The sequence below is a fragment of the Phyllostomus discolor genome, chromosome 4 (genome assembly GCF_004126475.2).
Source record: "Phyllostomus discolor isolate MPI-MPIP mPhyDis1 chromosome 4, mPhyDis1.pri.v3, whole genome shotgun sequence".
Lineage (NCBI taxonomy): Eukaryota > Metazoa > Chordata > Mammalia > Chiroptera > Phyllostomidae > Phyllostomus > Phyllostomus discolor.
The window spans coordinates 179,673,767-179,690,703 of NC_040906.2; the positions used below are offsets into that span (position 1 = coordinate 179,673,767).

A 16,937-nucleotide genomic window follows, 5' to 3' on the forward strand; every position below is an offset into this window, starting at 1 on the left:
AGGTGGCAGATGGGTGTTTCTCTCTCTCTAAAATCAATGACCATGTCCCCAGGTGAGGATAAGAAAAAAGTTGCCCCGTCAAAATCTCCTGTGTTTTGTCATTTCGATGCTTTTGGTGATAGGGTTATCAATCACTATATACCCTTTTAGCATTTCCTTGGTCTCTAACCCACCTTGGCCGCTCTTCTCAAATAGTAAATAACTACCTGTCCATATGTCCTGGAGTAGCGGTCCCCACCCTTTTCGGCACCCAATTTCGTGGAAGACACTTTTTCCAGGGACTGAGGAGAGGGAAGAGAGACGGGAGGCCGACGTGAGGCGGTAGTGCGAGCACTATCTTATCGTAAGCAGCTCCTAAAGACAATGTGGCCGCTCCCACTGACTACTCCTACTTGGCGACCTCAACCAGAAAGCGCTGAGCAGCAGCGGCAGCCCCTTCGGAAGCCGCAGCACCCTAATTCGAGTACTGTGAGGAGCCCCGGAACGGGGAAGACCGCCCGGCCTCCCGAGCTTCCGTTTCCGGCCCTTCAAGCTCCGCCTCAGCGGAAACGACTCTGTCGCGGGAGAGGGAGTTGGGGGCGGGACGACGTATCGGCCACGCATGCGCATCTTGGCAGTTGCAATGGCGCTGCCGTGTTCCCTGAACAGGTATCTGCTGCTCTTGGCACAGGAGCACCTGGAATTCCGCCTACCGGTGAGCCTGCAGAGCCCTCCGTAACTGCCGACCGGAGAGGACGGCGCGGTGGGGGTGGTGTGCGGCCGGCGGAGTGCGGTGCAGCCGGAGGATGCATGGGTCCGGGGGGCGTGCTAGTTGGGAATATCACGCGTCCCCAGTGTTGCGGCCCCTGGGACGGTCACAACTATGCGAGGGAGTGGGAGAGAGGAGTTCGATGCACAGTATGTCTCTCAGCCAGGCTAACACTTTCATTCATTCTACTACCCGTGTGCCCTTTACCGGAGTTAGGTGAATATGACCGGTCCTCTTCCTCCGGGAGCTCTTCATTTAACGGAGAATAGACAGCCGACAGAAAAGCTCAGTGCAGTGTTTTTAAGTATTAAACTGCTTACCAGACTGTGTGGGGGAGGGTGGGTGGTGGTGGTGGGTGGTAGGAGTTGATGGAGAAGTTGGGAAAAGTATTGTTATTCATTCAAGAAACAGTTTCAGTACCTACAATTGCGCAGGACGGTGGAGATATAACGATAACAAAGGCAGTTTCTATCTTCAAGCAGTTGATTGTTTAGGCAAAGGGGTGAGCAGATGCATAAATAAGCATTACGAAATAACGTTGGTAAGTGCAGTGATAGAGAGATGAACAGGGAAATAGGAGAACATGTAGAAGGGATACCGAATCCACCTGAGGGGTGGGGAGATGTTGATCTTTGAGATGGTTTCCATGAACCGTAACTAAAGAATGAGTAGCAGTTAGCCAGGCCAAGGAGAGAAATAAGCAAATTAAAATGACAAGTTATTGTTATTACTGGATTATGAAATAATGTAGCAGAGTGACAAGAAGAGAACAGGAGAGGTAAAAAGGGGCCAGAATATCCAAAGCCTTCAATATCTAGTTAGGAGTCTTTTGGAATAGTCTTAAGAAGGTTTGAATCAGGTCAAAGGGTGAGAGGATGGAATAAGCTGGGAAAATCGGTGATAAAATGATCAGGGCTTGATGATTGAATGTGGGGGGGAAGAAGGATAAATCACGGATGAGTCCTGGAGTGGATATAAGGGTGTCTCCATGTCAGGTACCACAGCCAGAGGTAAGCTTTAAATTTTTGTTGTGCTGAATTTAATGTGCTTGAGTAACCTCAAGTGAAGATGACCGGGAGGCCATGAATAGGAACATGAGTGTGCATAGAATTGGTAGAATGGTCTGGGTAATAAACATCTGGGACTCTTCTGCATATGAACAGTAGGAGAGAAAATGAAATGATTCAGAGAAAGCATAGTGGCAAAGAGTGGTGAGGCAAATACAGGTGATGGAAATATTGATGTTGAGAAGTGAGAAGAGGAGGTCAGGAAGGTAGGTGAGTGTCATAACAGGAAGGGTGTGAGGCCACAGAAAACTGGAGGTTCAAGTTTTAGGAATTTTGCTATAGTGGTTGTTAGAGTTGTTTTTGTGGGGTGGGGGCTAGATGACTTGGTTTAGTGGACATGAAAAGTGAGGAAGGGGAGATAGAGCAGTGCTCTTAATTAGAGCATAATAGAGCATAAAAAGGGAAAGTAGAGATAGTTAGCAGTTTCACCCCCCCCCCCCCTCAGAGATTGGCTTGTTAATAGGTTGAAGAGATGAGGAAAATGAATATAAAGGCACAACAGAAGGCCTTGGTCTTTCCGTGGAAATGGAGAGGGCAGAGGATGAGTGTGGGTAGGTAGCTGTTCTAGGACCTGTTTTTTATGTTATGAGAAAGTCAGGGTTATTTCTTGAGAGATGCGGGACAAAGCAGTTTTATGGAGGAACTGAGAAAAATGGTATGGTGTTGAACAGGTAGATCATTAACTCACTTCCTGTTTTTAAATCCTCACTTAGGATATGTTTATTGATTTAGAGAGAGAAAGGGAGGAGGACATCCACTAGTTCCTCCTACAGGACTAGGACTACTCCCTGACTAGGGATCTAACCCTCCACCTAGGTGTGTGTCCTGATTCAGAATCGAACGTACAACCTTCTAGTGTATGGGACGATACTCCAACCACAGCCAGGGCATCAACCCACTCTTTTTATTTTTTAATTGTATTATATCTGTATCTTTTAATAGACTTTTACCTCCTTGTATTAAAATGTATTCTCTCTATAATATTTTCAATATAGGAAATAAAATCTTTGCTTTCACTCTTTGGAGGTCAGTTCACCAATAGTCAGGAAACTTATGGAAAGGTAAGTTGAATTTATATTTTTCATTAGAGCATATGCAATATACTTATAAATCGAACATTGGATTTGAAGAGAACTGCAAATCTTAAATTTATATTTGTATGGTTACTCGTAGTTCTTCCTAGGGGCAATTGAATGAAAAGCATATTTTGGAAAAAATATTGTGGTTTTTGGGAAATGATTGAGATATATTTCCAGTATTTATTTATCTCATTGGTTTATAAACTTTAATTTAACAATTGTGCTTTAATTAGTATCCTTTCCTTCACTGAAAAAAGGGCTGGTTTTCTTTGATGAGATATAATTAGAGCTAGAATTTAGCGGAATTTCAGGCATTTATTGGTATTCTTTTTAAAGTTTGAAATTGTGTATGTGTAAGATTATAAATTTATGAGCTTTCTGTTTTGTATTTCACAGTTTATCAGTGTCTTAGAGAAGTTTGGGAATAGAAAAGAAGTAAAACCATAACTGTTCTTCCTTGACATGACTTATAATTTCAGGATAACTGCCTTCCGGTCTTTTTTCATAGATTCCTTCCCCCCAACCCCAGTTGTAATGGTACTTATGAACTTCCATAGTCTCTTTTTCACTTAGTGTTAGTAATATGAGCACATATTGCTACATAGCCTTCATCACTAGTAGGCTATATATTTTCCATTTGTTACCTCTATTATAATTTAATAGTTTCATTTCATTCAGATAATAGTAGTACTAGGATGACTATCTTTTTTCCTCTTTGAATTATTTTGAATTTTTGTGTAGGGTGCTATGAATACTGGAAGAAGAAAGACTAGGTGTGGCAGGGAGCATTTCTTGAAAAACATGAGAGAAAAGGTTCCTGATGTTAGAGTAGTACTCCTGAGTGACCTTCACTTGTTGAGAAAGGAGGATAAGAAGGGGAGTGTGGCTATAATTGAATGAGGGTGATGAACTAAGGTCAGGGTCCTACTAGGTTTTGCTGTATTCTGGAAAAATGCCTGTAATTTGGATCGTGAGGTGGGGGTTGGGGAGAAATCCCCCTGATGCACCTACAACTTTTTTTTCTTAGCTAGAATAAAAAAAAAATCATAATTTATTATTTATCCTATTCCATTATTTAGGATAAATAATATCCTATTTATCTTATTATTTAGGATATTATTTATCCTATTCCATAGTTATTTTAGAGCTCTCCCCACCCCCCAACTCAGGTGGCCACAACTACCTAGAAAAAGAGGAATTATTCATAGAAGTACCTTACTTAGAAATTAGAAATAAAATAGGTAAATTATAAGGAATGATTAGCAACAATGAAAATTTTGAGATTACACTTTGGGATTTTTATGCATTAATTATGCATCAAACTACATAACAGAGCAACTATAAAATTAACCTAAATTTTAAACAATGGTAAATTTATTGATTTTTTATTTATAGAATCACTGATAAAAGTGTTCTGACATTATGCTATAGTATCCTGACAGATGACCTATTAAAAATTCACTTTTTTTTTTTTACTATGAGAACAGTTTTAATTGTGGTTAGATCACATATGATCTAAAAGTAGCAATTAGGAATTTGCTACTTTCCTTATGGACTTCTTGAATAAAAGTATATGAGGCCATAAAACCTCTTAGAAGTTCAATATTGTTTTTTCTTTCAGTCTCCTTTTTGGATTCTTAGTATTCCCTCTGAAGATATTGCCAGAAACTTAATGAAACGGACAGTGTGTGCCAAGTAAGGAAAACTTATAATGCTCTCCTCCATGAGTGTATACCATACTTCTCATAACTACTCTGTCCTACTTTTTGCTATATTGACACAAAGTAGAAGGGGTTTGTTGTTGGGGTGGGGGTCAGTTTAGCTTGCAGTTACCTGCGTTGGCCACTGGATTGGGGTGGGGGAACAGGAGAGTTACCTGCTGAACTGGTGAGAGAATCTCAGTGATGAAAGGCAAACACACTTATTTTGGAATAACTTTTAAACTTCTTTACTAAGCAGGATATGGTATAAGATGTAAATGCTATGCTATGACATAGGATAAATGCCATGGTTGATTATAACCAAAATGTTGAAAATCTAGAAAAGGTTTTTCTTATAGATGGTTTTTAGTTGGATGAGCAAATGGGTGAAGTGTAAGGTGGCAGGCAAAAAGTGAGAACTGCCATGAAATAAGTTTTACTGTTTTAATGTGTTAGAGCAATTTTGGTAATCACAGTTTGGTGTGGATTAAGGTAATTATATTGTTCAATGTTTATCCTACTTGGGTGTTTTGTAGAATTTATCATTGACATCTGTTGTTGCTTTCCTTTCCTTTTTTTAAATTTTAAAATTGGAAAAATTTCTATCTTTGACTTTGAAAATCAAATTGTATTTTCCACATGCAACTTCAAATTTGACCTTATGTTATCTTTGAGTTACTTTTTTTCTGAACATTTTGGCAGATTACTAAGTGCCATCTTTCCTTAGAAATTATAATATTTAATGATGCAGTGCAAGTGCACATTTACGTATACCTAGTTTCATGAACATGGTTGGCAATGTTTTCATAGCATGATATGTAATTGCTGTATTATTGGATAGACTCTAACCCCATATTTAGTTAAATTCGTCCTGTTGAAAACCAGCTACAGTACTGAATCTTACCCCTTGAACTGAAGCTTGGGTCTAACTTATTTAATAAAAATGACTAGAAAATGGAAACATAACTAAAAAAATACACCCTTAATCATTACTTTAGATTAGTATATTAGAAGTTATGGCTCTAAGAGGTGTTTGATTTCCAAATATATGGTTTATTAGGTTTAAAATAGATACTTGTACACTTGCTTCAGAGTTCGTATCTTCTGATGCATATATTTGATAAATGGTAAAATTAATAATTGTGTAATGATTATATAAATTGTATAATAATTTCCTTGGCTGCTTTTTATTCTCTGTGTATTTTGCATGGCTGAGGTTATACTTTAACTGATAGCTAACTAAGAGTAGTATTACTATAGAGGCCTTTTCTATAAATTTAATGGAAAGAAAAGGAGGAATTCATTTTCAAAGGGTAAAATTTACCATCCTGTTGTGGCATTAATTGTCCCAGAACTAAAATAGACTATCATAAGCATAGATTTAAAACTAACTTAAATTCAGTTTTTTTGTGTGTGGTAGAATAGGTATTGAAAATTAATTTTGTTAATTTATTTTTAACATGTACTATTTTGAGCATACCATTAAAAAGTGAAAAATATAACAAACATCTAGGTATCTACATTATTAGATATCAACATTTTGAGATACTTCCCAAATTTTTTTCCCCTTAAGAAAATACATGTTTTACAGAAACCATTGATGCTCCCTGTGCACCTTCCCAGTTCCATCTGCCTCCTTCCCTCAAAAGATAGTTTCTTAATGCTTTTTTATCAGGATGATTATATTATACTGGTCTAGTTGGTGGAATAGTTTAGATCATCATTGATTTTATGTTAGTGAGTTGACATCCAAGCTTATTTATGTGCACCCATGAGAAATGTGGCAATCGGCATAAACTTTATAATTTCTCAAATAGGGACCATAACAGTGCAGTCTTACGTATGAAAACTTTTGACTCTAGAAATCTGAATCATAAAAGGCATTATAGTAAATTAATGTTCAGTTTAACTGAAGCTTTTTATTTTGTCTAAATTTTATTTTGAACATTTTAAATATAAATTTGTGAATAGTTTATAGATACTTTCTGTAAAAAAGATATGAGTGTTATTTCATGTTTTATTGACTCTAGGTTATTACAAGCATTAGTTCCTATGTTATACTGTGTAATAGTTCATTAGGGGTAATTAAGATCTGTGGAACTGCACACACCTTTCCTGAATGGCCTGGGATTCCTGATTTTTTGTGTTTTTGAGAAGCAGTGATAAAGAACATGGAGTCTGGAGTCACATGGCTTGGATTTGAACCCCAGTTTCAGTTCCATATGACCTGAGAGTTATTTAATCTCTTTGTGCCTCCGTTTCCTCATTGTTTAAATGGATGATAATTTCAGCAGCTACCTCATAGGGCTCCTATAAGGAATAAATATTAAATGGCCTTAGAATAGCCCTTGTTCTTTGAGTTATATGAAGCATTAGCTCTTATTATTTTTACTTTTCAAGGTTTTTCATTTCCAGAGATTGTGTTACTTATGCTTTCCTTCAGTGGATGCTTCCAGGAGTCTTTCTTCTCCCTTAACTTTCACGAATACATTGAGCTTTGCTCTTTGCAACATCTTAGTACCTGGAACAATTCCTGTCATATAGTAATCCTTTTAAAAAATATTTTATTTATTTATTTTTAGAGAGAGGGCAAGGGAGGGAGAAGAGGAGGGAGAGTAACATCAATGTGTGGTTGCCTCTTGCTTGCCCCCTACTTGGGGACCTGTCTCACAACCCAGGCATGTGCCCTGACTGGGAATCGAACCAGTGACACTTTGGTTCACAGGCCTGCACTTAATCCACTGAGCTACACCAGCCAGGGCTACTAATCCTTAATAAGGATTTATTAAATGAGTGAATTGACCAATCTTAATTTTTAAACATTAAGAAAAAGAAATTGAATACCTGGAGTTTTGGGACATTTATTTTGAATGATTTTTTGTTGTTTCTTTTTATACTCTCTGTGTTTTGTAGCTGAGGTTACACCTTAAGTGATAGCTGTGTAAGAGTAGGATTACTGTAGAGGCCTTGTTTCTGTAAATTCAATATGAAGGAAAGGAGGAATTCATTTTCAAAGGATGTTCTCAGTTCAAATGGCAGTGTTAGAAGCATAAAACAATGCTAATATATAGACCGACTTCTATTACGACTGATACTAAGAACTGTTTCTCTGATTTGCAATGAAATATTGCTTGTAATTGTTTAACTATTCATTAAAATACATGGTAGCCTGAAAATATTTTTATGTGAGAATTTTCTGTAACAGTTATAAATGTAATTGTTCATTACTAAATGCTACTAATTAATAGATAAATATTAATAGTAACATTTTTATCTGGTCATTTTTCCTTTTATAGAGAAGACATTGGGAAAATTAGATTTCCTGAATTAGATTCACCTGTTTACTAAAATAACTTAAGTGATTTTACTACATCATTTTTGTTCTAGTACAAAAATATAATGATGAAAAGTTGGAAAAATCTTGACTTATGCTAAATTTCTCTCCTTATGTGTAAAGTTCAACTCCTCTGTGTGATTTGGACTTAAGCTATATTTGTTTCCAGGATACATATTTCTCATTTATAGCTTAGAAAACATAGGCAGTGGAGTGAGCATAAAAAATAGTGAAATTGTTGTTACATGTTACTGTGTTAACTAATTTCTTAATTGAGGGTAGTACTAATCATTTATTTCCTAGGTCCATATTTGAACTATGGGGTCATGGAAAATCTCCAGAAGAGCTGTATAGTTCTCTTAAAAACTACCCTGTGGAGAAGATGGTGCGTAATGAAATGTGTTTTTATATCATTTGTCTGCAGATACTAGAGAATGACTAAGCTTAAAGAATTTATCTGCTTTTATTTTAGGTTCCATTTCTACATTCAGGTTCTACATATAAAATAAAGATTCACACATTTAATAAAACATTGACACAAGAAGAAAAAGTGAAACGAATAGATGTAAGTGAATTTAGCAAAAACCGAATGCCTGTGGGAGGAATGCGGTCTGGCCCCCGCGGACCTGCAGTGGTGTGCAGTGTCTGCGAAGTGCCTGTTTTGGAGCACACTGTGTGCTAGGGCCGCTTCGTGCTTTTTCTTATTTAATCCTGATACCAAGCTTATAAGGTAGGTATTATTCTATAAGCATTATTTTTCCTTTTAAACTTTTATAGGACATTAGAATTACTTTTATTTTGTAGGCTCTTGAGTTCCTGCCATTTGAAGGAAAAGTGAATTTAAAGAATCCGCAGCATATCTTCTCCGTTTTGGAGGATTACGGTTTGGACCCAAACTGCATTCCTGAGAATCCACATAATATTTATTTTGGGAGATGGGTAAGGAAGTGTTCTTTTTACCTATTTTAGTTTATTTCCTTTCAAAGCTAAATGTTAGGTCTTTTTATTTAACTCTAGATGTGGAACTTTATAGCAGTTGAAGAGTCAGAACTGTATGAATTCAAGTCGGTGAAAAAGATGGTTATGTGTTTTCTTTGGTTTCCTAGACACTCCTGTGTAGTGCAAGAGATTGTTAGACATAGGGCTCAGGTGGGGGGTGGTGTACCTGGGATCATTAGCATAAAATTTGTCAGAAAGTCTGAACTGCTTTTTTCATAAAGCTGAGCAGGGGCAGAGTTCCGTGATGGCTGAGGGATCTCACATGTGGAGCTATCCGGTCTGGGTGTCTATTCTGTAAAGGAATGACATTATGCACAGCAGTTCTGCCCACTTCCTGGAGGCCCTCAGTTGGCGAGTGGAAGCTGTGGCTTATGTTACAGAATGTTGTTATTAAGGGAAAAAAGATGCGCAAATCTTACCAATCTTGAACCCCTGGAATAATTGCATTCAAATTTAATTTAAATTTGGTATGAAAAGTCAAAGTAAATGACAGCACGAAGAAATAAAAGGTATTTGTCCCTAACTACCTCAATCACATATTTTTTTAAAGGAACAAGTCTAGAGCAGTAGTAAGTGGAAGAAAGTTTTCATCATTGAGATACTGTGGTGGTTTTATTGTGAATGAGTATCTTAAATCTGTTCTGTACAGTTATACCAATTTGAAAAATATCTCTGATCTAGATTGCAGATGGACAAAGAGAACTTATTGAGTCATACAGTGTCAAAAAGAGACACTTTATTGGAAATACAAGCATGGATGCTGGTTTATCATTCATCATGGCCAACCATGGGAAAGTGAAAGAAAATGATATTGTCTTTGATCCATTTGTTGGAACAGGTATTTTTTATTTAACTTTAAAAGCTAGTATAGAAGTTAGTATAGTTGCTTGTTTATATAAGTCAAAGTGATAGTAATATTTTTGCCAAAAGATTAAATGGACAGAATAACCTTTCATTTATCACTAGTAGTGGCTAAGAGGCAACCACAAATTTGTGTAATAGCCAGTTTGCCACTTAAAAGGCGATGTTTATAGAAATTTGTGTTTTTTTCCTAAGTAAACCACTAGGGGGAAGCATATCATACACTGTAGTATCATACATTATGGAAAGGTAAATCTAGCTATGTAGTTAAATAGGACAATTCTTGGTGGGAAGGAAGACTTGAGTGACAGAAAAAATATGTCAAGTGACAGAAAAAATGTGTTCATTTGTTAAAATGGACAACCAAATACTCAGATGGAGAAAAATAGTCTGCCTTATCTTTGGTTTGGTTTGTGGAGGTTTATAAGCAAGTATGAAAGAAAGAACTGCACTAAGTGTCAGTGGGCTAGCAGCTGGCTGCAGAGGCAATGATCTGGGTTCTGTGCACATTTGATTGGGTATTGTTGTAATTACATTCGTGTGGGAGTGCTGCAGTTCTTAGTGTACTTCATCTGACCCTGTGCATACATGTTCTTGCTTCACCCCGTGTTTGTTCAGTCTTCTCCTTAACCTAGGGAGTGCTTATATTTAGGTTTGTCTGGCTAAATTCATTGTGATTCAGATTGTGTGGGAACAAGTTAGGCTTGTGGTTGGAGTTTCTCCCTGTAGCCAGCCATCTTTGCCCATCAGAAACTTTGTAAACAAGGATGATGTAATTGCTAACACTTGTTGAACAGTAATATATCAGGTACTATAGTATGCACTCTGATGTTTCTGTCTAATTTAATTCTTACAATAACTAACATGGAGATGGTTTTTTAAAATCTTCCTGAGGAGATTATGGCACAAAGAGAGGCTCAGTGACTTAGCCAAGGTTATCCGGTGTATAATTTTGATGAGATTCAAACTCACCAGTCAACCTCTAGAGCTCATGCTCTTTCTTAACCGCTCTCACAGAGCTGCCTCTCTCTACATTAGGATGTGCCAGCCAGCTATTAATCATACCATTAACTAATTTGAGGACTATGACTACATGTGATTAGGAAGAATTTGTATCAAAAGTCAAGAGGGATCTTTCTGATATAATGATTTTCTGTGTTTGTTGTTGAATAAATCTTCTAGTAAGTCTCTTTTCCCATTCCACCATTATCTGCATATATCCCACCCTCAACATACTGTACTACCTGTTCCTTTCTTTTCTGTCCTCCTTATCCTGTCTTCCACAACTTCTTGAACTTTTACTGGAAATAAAACCAAACTTAGAGAAAAGTAACAAGAATAAAAATGGAACAAAGAACACCTGCATATTCTTGACCCAGTGTAGACTGTTAACATTTGGCTTCATTTGCTTTATCATTCATTTTCTCTTTATGTTTATATACATAATTTTTTTTCTGCACCATTTGGAAGTATGCTCTGTCCATCATGTCACTTTACCCTTCAAATATTTCAGTATATATTTCTTAAGAATAAGAATGTTCACTTATGTAATCACACTACAGTTTTCATTGTTAGTAAATGTACTGTAATATAGTACTTTAATGTTTATACTCCATTTTTGTTCATTGATCTACTCATGTCCTTTTAAACACTCTTATTTTCTTTCCAGGGTAGCACCAGGTATTTTGTTCTTAGTGTTTCTTTGATTTCTTTGATATGGAACATATCCAAAACCTTTTCTGTTATGAAATTTGCCCTCTTGAAGAATACTATTCCTCCTGCCTTTACTTTTTATATAGCATGTTCCTCATTTTGGGTCATTTGATATTGCCTCATGATTAGACTCCGCTTACGCATTCCCAGATGGGTTGCATATATACATCAGTGATTTTGTGTCCTTCTCAGGGCACCCACACAATGGCTGACTGCCCTCATTGGTAATGTTGGTTTTGATCAGCTGATTAAGATTATGTTTGATATTTTTTTCACTGTTTGATTACTCATTCTTCTCCCTTGCAGTTAATAGGTAATCTTTAGGGAGACACACTAAGACCATGTCAATATGCTGTTCTGCATCCAAATGCCTCCTTGCTCCTGGCAGGTTGTCAGGTTTTGCATCCTGGCAACAGTTGATGATTCTTGCTGGAACCAGTCTTGACTTTGATGGTCACAAAGTCATGATTTTTCAGCACTTCCTCCACATTTACCAGTTTGCAGTCACTCTATTCTTTATTGTAAATAAGAGCCCTTTCTCCTCCCCTATGTATTTATCTTATATTAATATGAACTACTGGATTCCCTTTCTTGTCCCCAGTAGTCTAGAATCCATTCCTTTTTAAATGATTTTGTTGCTCAAATTATCCCACGTTTGTCTACTGAGAACTCTTTTGCATTGGATCTATTTTAGTGACATTTTTCTTTCTTCCTCTTTTTTCTTCTTCTTTCTTCTTCTTTTTTTAGCATTTCCTTACTTCTTGGCTCATATTCTACCTGATCACATTATGGAATCAGTCACTTCTCCAAGGAACTCTTGTTTCTCTTAGTGGGGAATAGTACTAGAAACCGAGATACAGGTGCTGGATATCTTTGTTTCTAGACTTTTTCAACAGACAAGCTAGCAAATACATGTGTGTATATACACAACTGTGGGGGAGCTTTGTCCGGCAGAGCCCCCTGGCCGTTGAAGATAAAAATAAGTGTACCAAGACATGATCTGCTTGGGGAGGAAAGGTGGCTGATCTTTGAAAGGAGAAGGGCCAGGAGCTTGTTCCTCAATGGGCTTTTATTGGGTTTAGTTCGTACAGGAATACAGGTAAAGCTCATCAGTCATTGTTGGGCAATAATGATCAAACAATAGATAGCATACAAAGAACTATGAGGGCTTATTCTGAGTTAAGATCAGTTAGCTAGAGGGCAATAAAACTTTGGGAAACAAACTCATTTCATGCTTGGACCCTTATCAGAAAATTGAGGACATTCTTTGCAGAGCAGGTTTCACAGTATTTTATGCATTCTTAGGCCTGACTGCCCTGGGGAACTGCCTAGTCCTGCCCTGGGCTGCACTGCCCTCTGGCATTGTTTCAGGCTTAAGTCAGGCAGGGGAAGTAAGGCAGCCAAGAGATTAGGAGACTTCTCACAGACAGAATGAGGACTCAGGCTATGTCAAAGCCAAGGGGTGAGGGTCTATCAGCCCCTTTTTCTGTAGCCCCCCAAGTCCTTTCCTGAGGGCCCCTTCACAACCGTGCCTGTCTTAGGTGGTCCCTCCCTTAAGGAATCTTAGACCAGGGCCATGCAGGGTGAAGTAAAAGGGGGCAGAAGTGGCACCCCTGCCAGGAAGATAAGCTTTGTCTCCTTAGTGACTTACGGTCTCAAGGTCTCTCACTCAGCCTTAGCCATGGGGTGTTACAGCTTCTGAAACCAGGCAGGGCGGTTACCAACATACAACATGTATGTAAAGGTGTGTACAAACACATGCATATGTTCCTGCATATGTACTATGTGTGCACAGACATACGTATACACATTTTAGAAATTGTGAATCCTTATGTATACCACAAACTCAAGTCTTTTCTTACAGATTTCTTTCGTGCCTACCCCATTGCACATTCACATGTAGCTTCCACAGTGAGAACCCTGGTTCCTACCAACGTCAACCCACTTACTCTTTTAATTCCTACAATGCGTCTAAAATAATTTCAAAATTCCTTTGTTCATACCACTAAAAAATCTTACTAGAAAAAAAATTTGGGGTATGTATTCAGTCCTCTACTCTGTGAAATGGTCATTAAAGTCAAAGGTTGTGCTTTCTTCTTTTTCCCCTTCATTTAAAATTGACTTGAGTTTATCAGTTTGCCTCAGTTTTAGATTGTTACCCATCCCGTTCTTGTTGGGTTTTTTTTTTTTAAAGATTTTATTTATTTATTTTTAGAGAGGGAAGGGAGGGAGAAAGAGAGAGAGAGAAAAACATCAATGTGCAGTTGCTGGGGGTCATGGCCTGCAACCCAGGCATGTACCCTGACTGGGAATCGAACTTGCGACACTTTGGTTCGCAGCCCGCGCTCAATCCACTGAGCTATGCCAGCCAGGGCTCTTGTTGGTTTTCATTAATTTTTAAATATGCAGAAGATCAATATGCTTCCAAAACTCAGAACTGTGCAAGAAGGTGTGCTCAGAGAAGTGTTCCTCCCTTTCATCCTACTCCTCCATCCATTCTTGGAAACCAGCTTTTTGGTTTGTTAAGTTGATTCTTCTTGTGTGTTTTTTGTAATGATAAGCAGATATATGTACATTTTATTTCCACCTCTTTCTTGCACAAAAGATAGCATAATAAATGTTTTTAAATTTGCAAATTTACTAATATTTTCTGGAAATGACTTCATATTTATTCATAGGGATTTTCTTCATCTTTTTATTCCCCATCCATTCCCCAGCCTTCTCCTCTTTGACCATCAGTTTCTTCTCTGTATCTTTCATTCTTTTTTATAATTGTACTCCATGGGTGTATGTACTGTAATATATTCAAACAGTTTCCTATACTTGGACCTGGGTAGTTTCCAATATTTTACAGTTAGAAATAATGTTTGCAACGAATAATCTTGTACACTTATATTTTCATAATTTTGGAGATGTACTCTAGAGTAAATTTCTAGAAGTTGATGTATTCTAGAGTAAATTTCTAGGGTTGCTGGGTTGAAGAGTGTATGCGTACATAGTTCTGTTAAATATTGCTAAGTTCCTCTCCATTATGCCATTTTACATTCTTGCCAGCGATACGTGAGAGTCCCTGTTTCCCCATGGCCTCACCAATAGAGTATATCATGAAGCTTTTGAAATTCTGCCTTTCCATTGGGTAAAAATGTTATCTTAATGTACTGTTAGTTTGTATTTCTCTTATTGTGAGTGAAGTCTAATAAGTTTTTATATTTTAAGGGCCATTCTTATAACTATAACTTTTTTCAATTATCTTTTGTGTCTTTTGCCCATTTTTTTGGTAGACATTTTGGTCTCAGTTTGGTCAAAGTACTTCGTGTGTTGGGGACATTAGCCCTCTCTGTACATATAAAAATACTTACATATAACATTTTATATTATATACATATAAAATATTTTCTCCCAGTTTCCATTTATCCTTTGATTTAGCATCTAATTACTTTTTTCCATGCAAAAAAGATTTTCTGCATCCAATTTGTAAAGGAATTGAGCTATGTATTTGGCTGGTAGTTTGGTAATCTTAATTTTTCCTTTTATTTTTTTAAAAGATTTTATTTTTTAGGGGAGAAGCAAGGGAGAAAGAGAGGGAGAGAAACATCAATAGGTTGTCTATTGTATGTCTTAATTTTTCCTTTTAGATCTCTGGTCCATTGTGAGTTTTTCTGTACAATGTTTGGAATATATGTAATTTATCTTTTTCCTAATGCTAAATCCTTTATTAATCATTAATCTTGTTCTTAGACTTTTTTTTAAAAAACTTTCTGTGAGGTGAGAATAATTCTTTGAGATATATACATGTATATAATGCTTAATATTCACACATACAAGTAGGCCAGGCCATAAAGTTTAAAAATACAGTTTCCAGTAGAAATAAAGATTTCTTCCCTTCATGCAGATTAGGCTGGGTACGTTGTGAAGTGCTAACTCCCACAGCAAGCAGAGTCTTTGCTACCTTTGTTTTGGTAAGGGTTGAGGAGCCCTGCCCCTGAACTGCTTTGGGGCAGCTCCTGAACGGAGGTGGTGGGGGGGGTAGCTTATCTTGGTCATTTGACTGTTTATGTATAAATAGTACAGTTAATGGAAAATTGCAAGAGGAAGTTCTTTACAAAAATGCTGCTAAAATACATTGTGTAATTTGTGTTTATAGTTCAGACAAAGATTTTGGACTTTAGTTAGTTGTTGGTGCTTTTGTTTTGAAACTGGTAGTAGCCAATAGCCATGAAGACACGGTTCTTAAGCACATCTTGTCCTCTTTCTTGGGCCTTTTGTCTCACTGATGGGTAGTACTCTCTAAAGGATTAGAGAAATAAGAATCCCTGTGCCCTCCGAGGCTGTAATTTTTCACAAAGCATTGGATTTTTTTTGTTTCCTTTTTTAGTAATTTTTTGAAAATTCAAGTCTATCCAATCCCTTTTTCATATTAAAGGTACAAAATTGACATATATTAGTTTCCTAAATGCTTTACTCACTGACTGCTTATAACCTGGGATTTTTCTCAGGATTGTAAACTAGAGTGGAAAGCATCTGGTGAACTGAAAGGAGAGATGTAATCTTTTCCCGCCCAAATACCTTCCCTTTTTCTGTTAGTCTGCTGCATTAGTTAGAAGGACATTATGAGCTACAGAAACACACTTTTCTTTCCATCAGTGATTCTCATTTTAGTAAGATTTTATTTGAGTTGTGTATATCCAATTACCTGATGGGGAAGATACATATCACTGGGTCACTTCTCAGTGGTTAGTGTGCGGATGTCCTGCTGTTCTAAGATGAGCGTGGCTAAAGGAATGATCAGCAGGAATGTGTTCAATACCTACAGAGGCACAGGCCTGCCCGTGATGTGGCACAAGGCTTGTGAATGGTTTACAGCTCTTGTTAACTGAGTGTGCAGCTTTACTTAATTTATTTGTTTAAAAACAGATTCACTTTTGTGTTTCTAATTGGTTAGCTAAAGTCTATTTACTTCAGTTTCTGCTGACCCCAAAGGGGACATATGGTATAGACTCCCATAAGAGCAAAGAGTTTTAAATCCTTACTCTGTCAGTTACTGTGTGACCTTGGACGGAAGTGAGGCCCAGCCTCACTTCTATCATTTGTAATATGGTAATAAGTAACATATAGTTAAAAACACACTTTTGTGAAACTTTCCACTTAAATCTCTAAAGATGAGAATCATAAATTAATTTACCATAAATAAATTCCACTTACTGTGTTTTTTTGCCTGTACAGTATTACCCTAACCTTAACTGGTTGCTATTTAAGAAATTACAGATTAAAACCCTTGAGTTTGTGGTGCTTTTACACCTGACAGCATATAATAGGATATCAGGTGAGTCACATTACCTGCCCCCTTACCACGTCACCCCTTCTTTCCCCAGAAAGCTTCCAGGAAACTCCAGCTGAGGTATAATAAATCAAAAAATGCTTCGATTTAGTGGGAAA

General features: G+C 37.3%; 1 protein-coding gene across 5 annotated transcripts in view; it reads left to right on the forward strand.

Moving 5' to 3' along the window:
- The first annotated feature begins 104 nt into the window (after positions 1-104).
- TRMT11 (tRNA methyltransferase 11 homolog) overlaps positions 105-16,937 on the forward strand; it is a 72,715-nt gene continuing 55,882 nt past the window's right edge. Inside the window, exons 1-7 of one of the 5 annotated variants that reach the window (XM_036024657.1) lie at positions 105-694; positions 2,811-2,876; positions 4,516-4,589; positions 8,232-8,313; positions 8,401-8,493; positions 8,733-8,867; positions 9,609-9,765. In XM_036024657.1, coding sequence (XP_035880550.1) covers positions 602-694; positions 2,811-2,876; positions 4,516-4,589; positions 8,232-8,313; positions 8,401-8,493; positions 8,733-8,867; positions 9,609-9,765 — 700 coding nt within the window. In that variant the 5' untranslated portion in view covers positions 105-601. The other 4 variants (XM_028510884.2, XM_036024659.1, XM_036024658.1 and 1 more) reach the window with 4 other exon arrangements.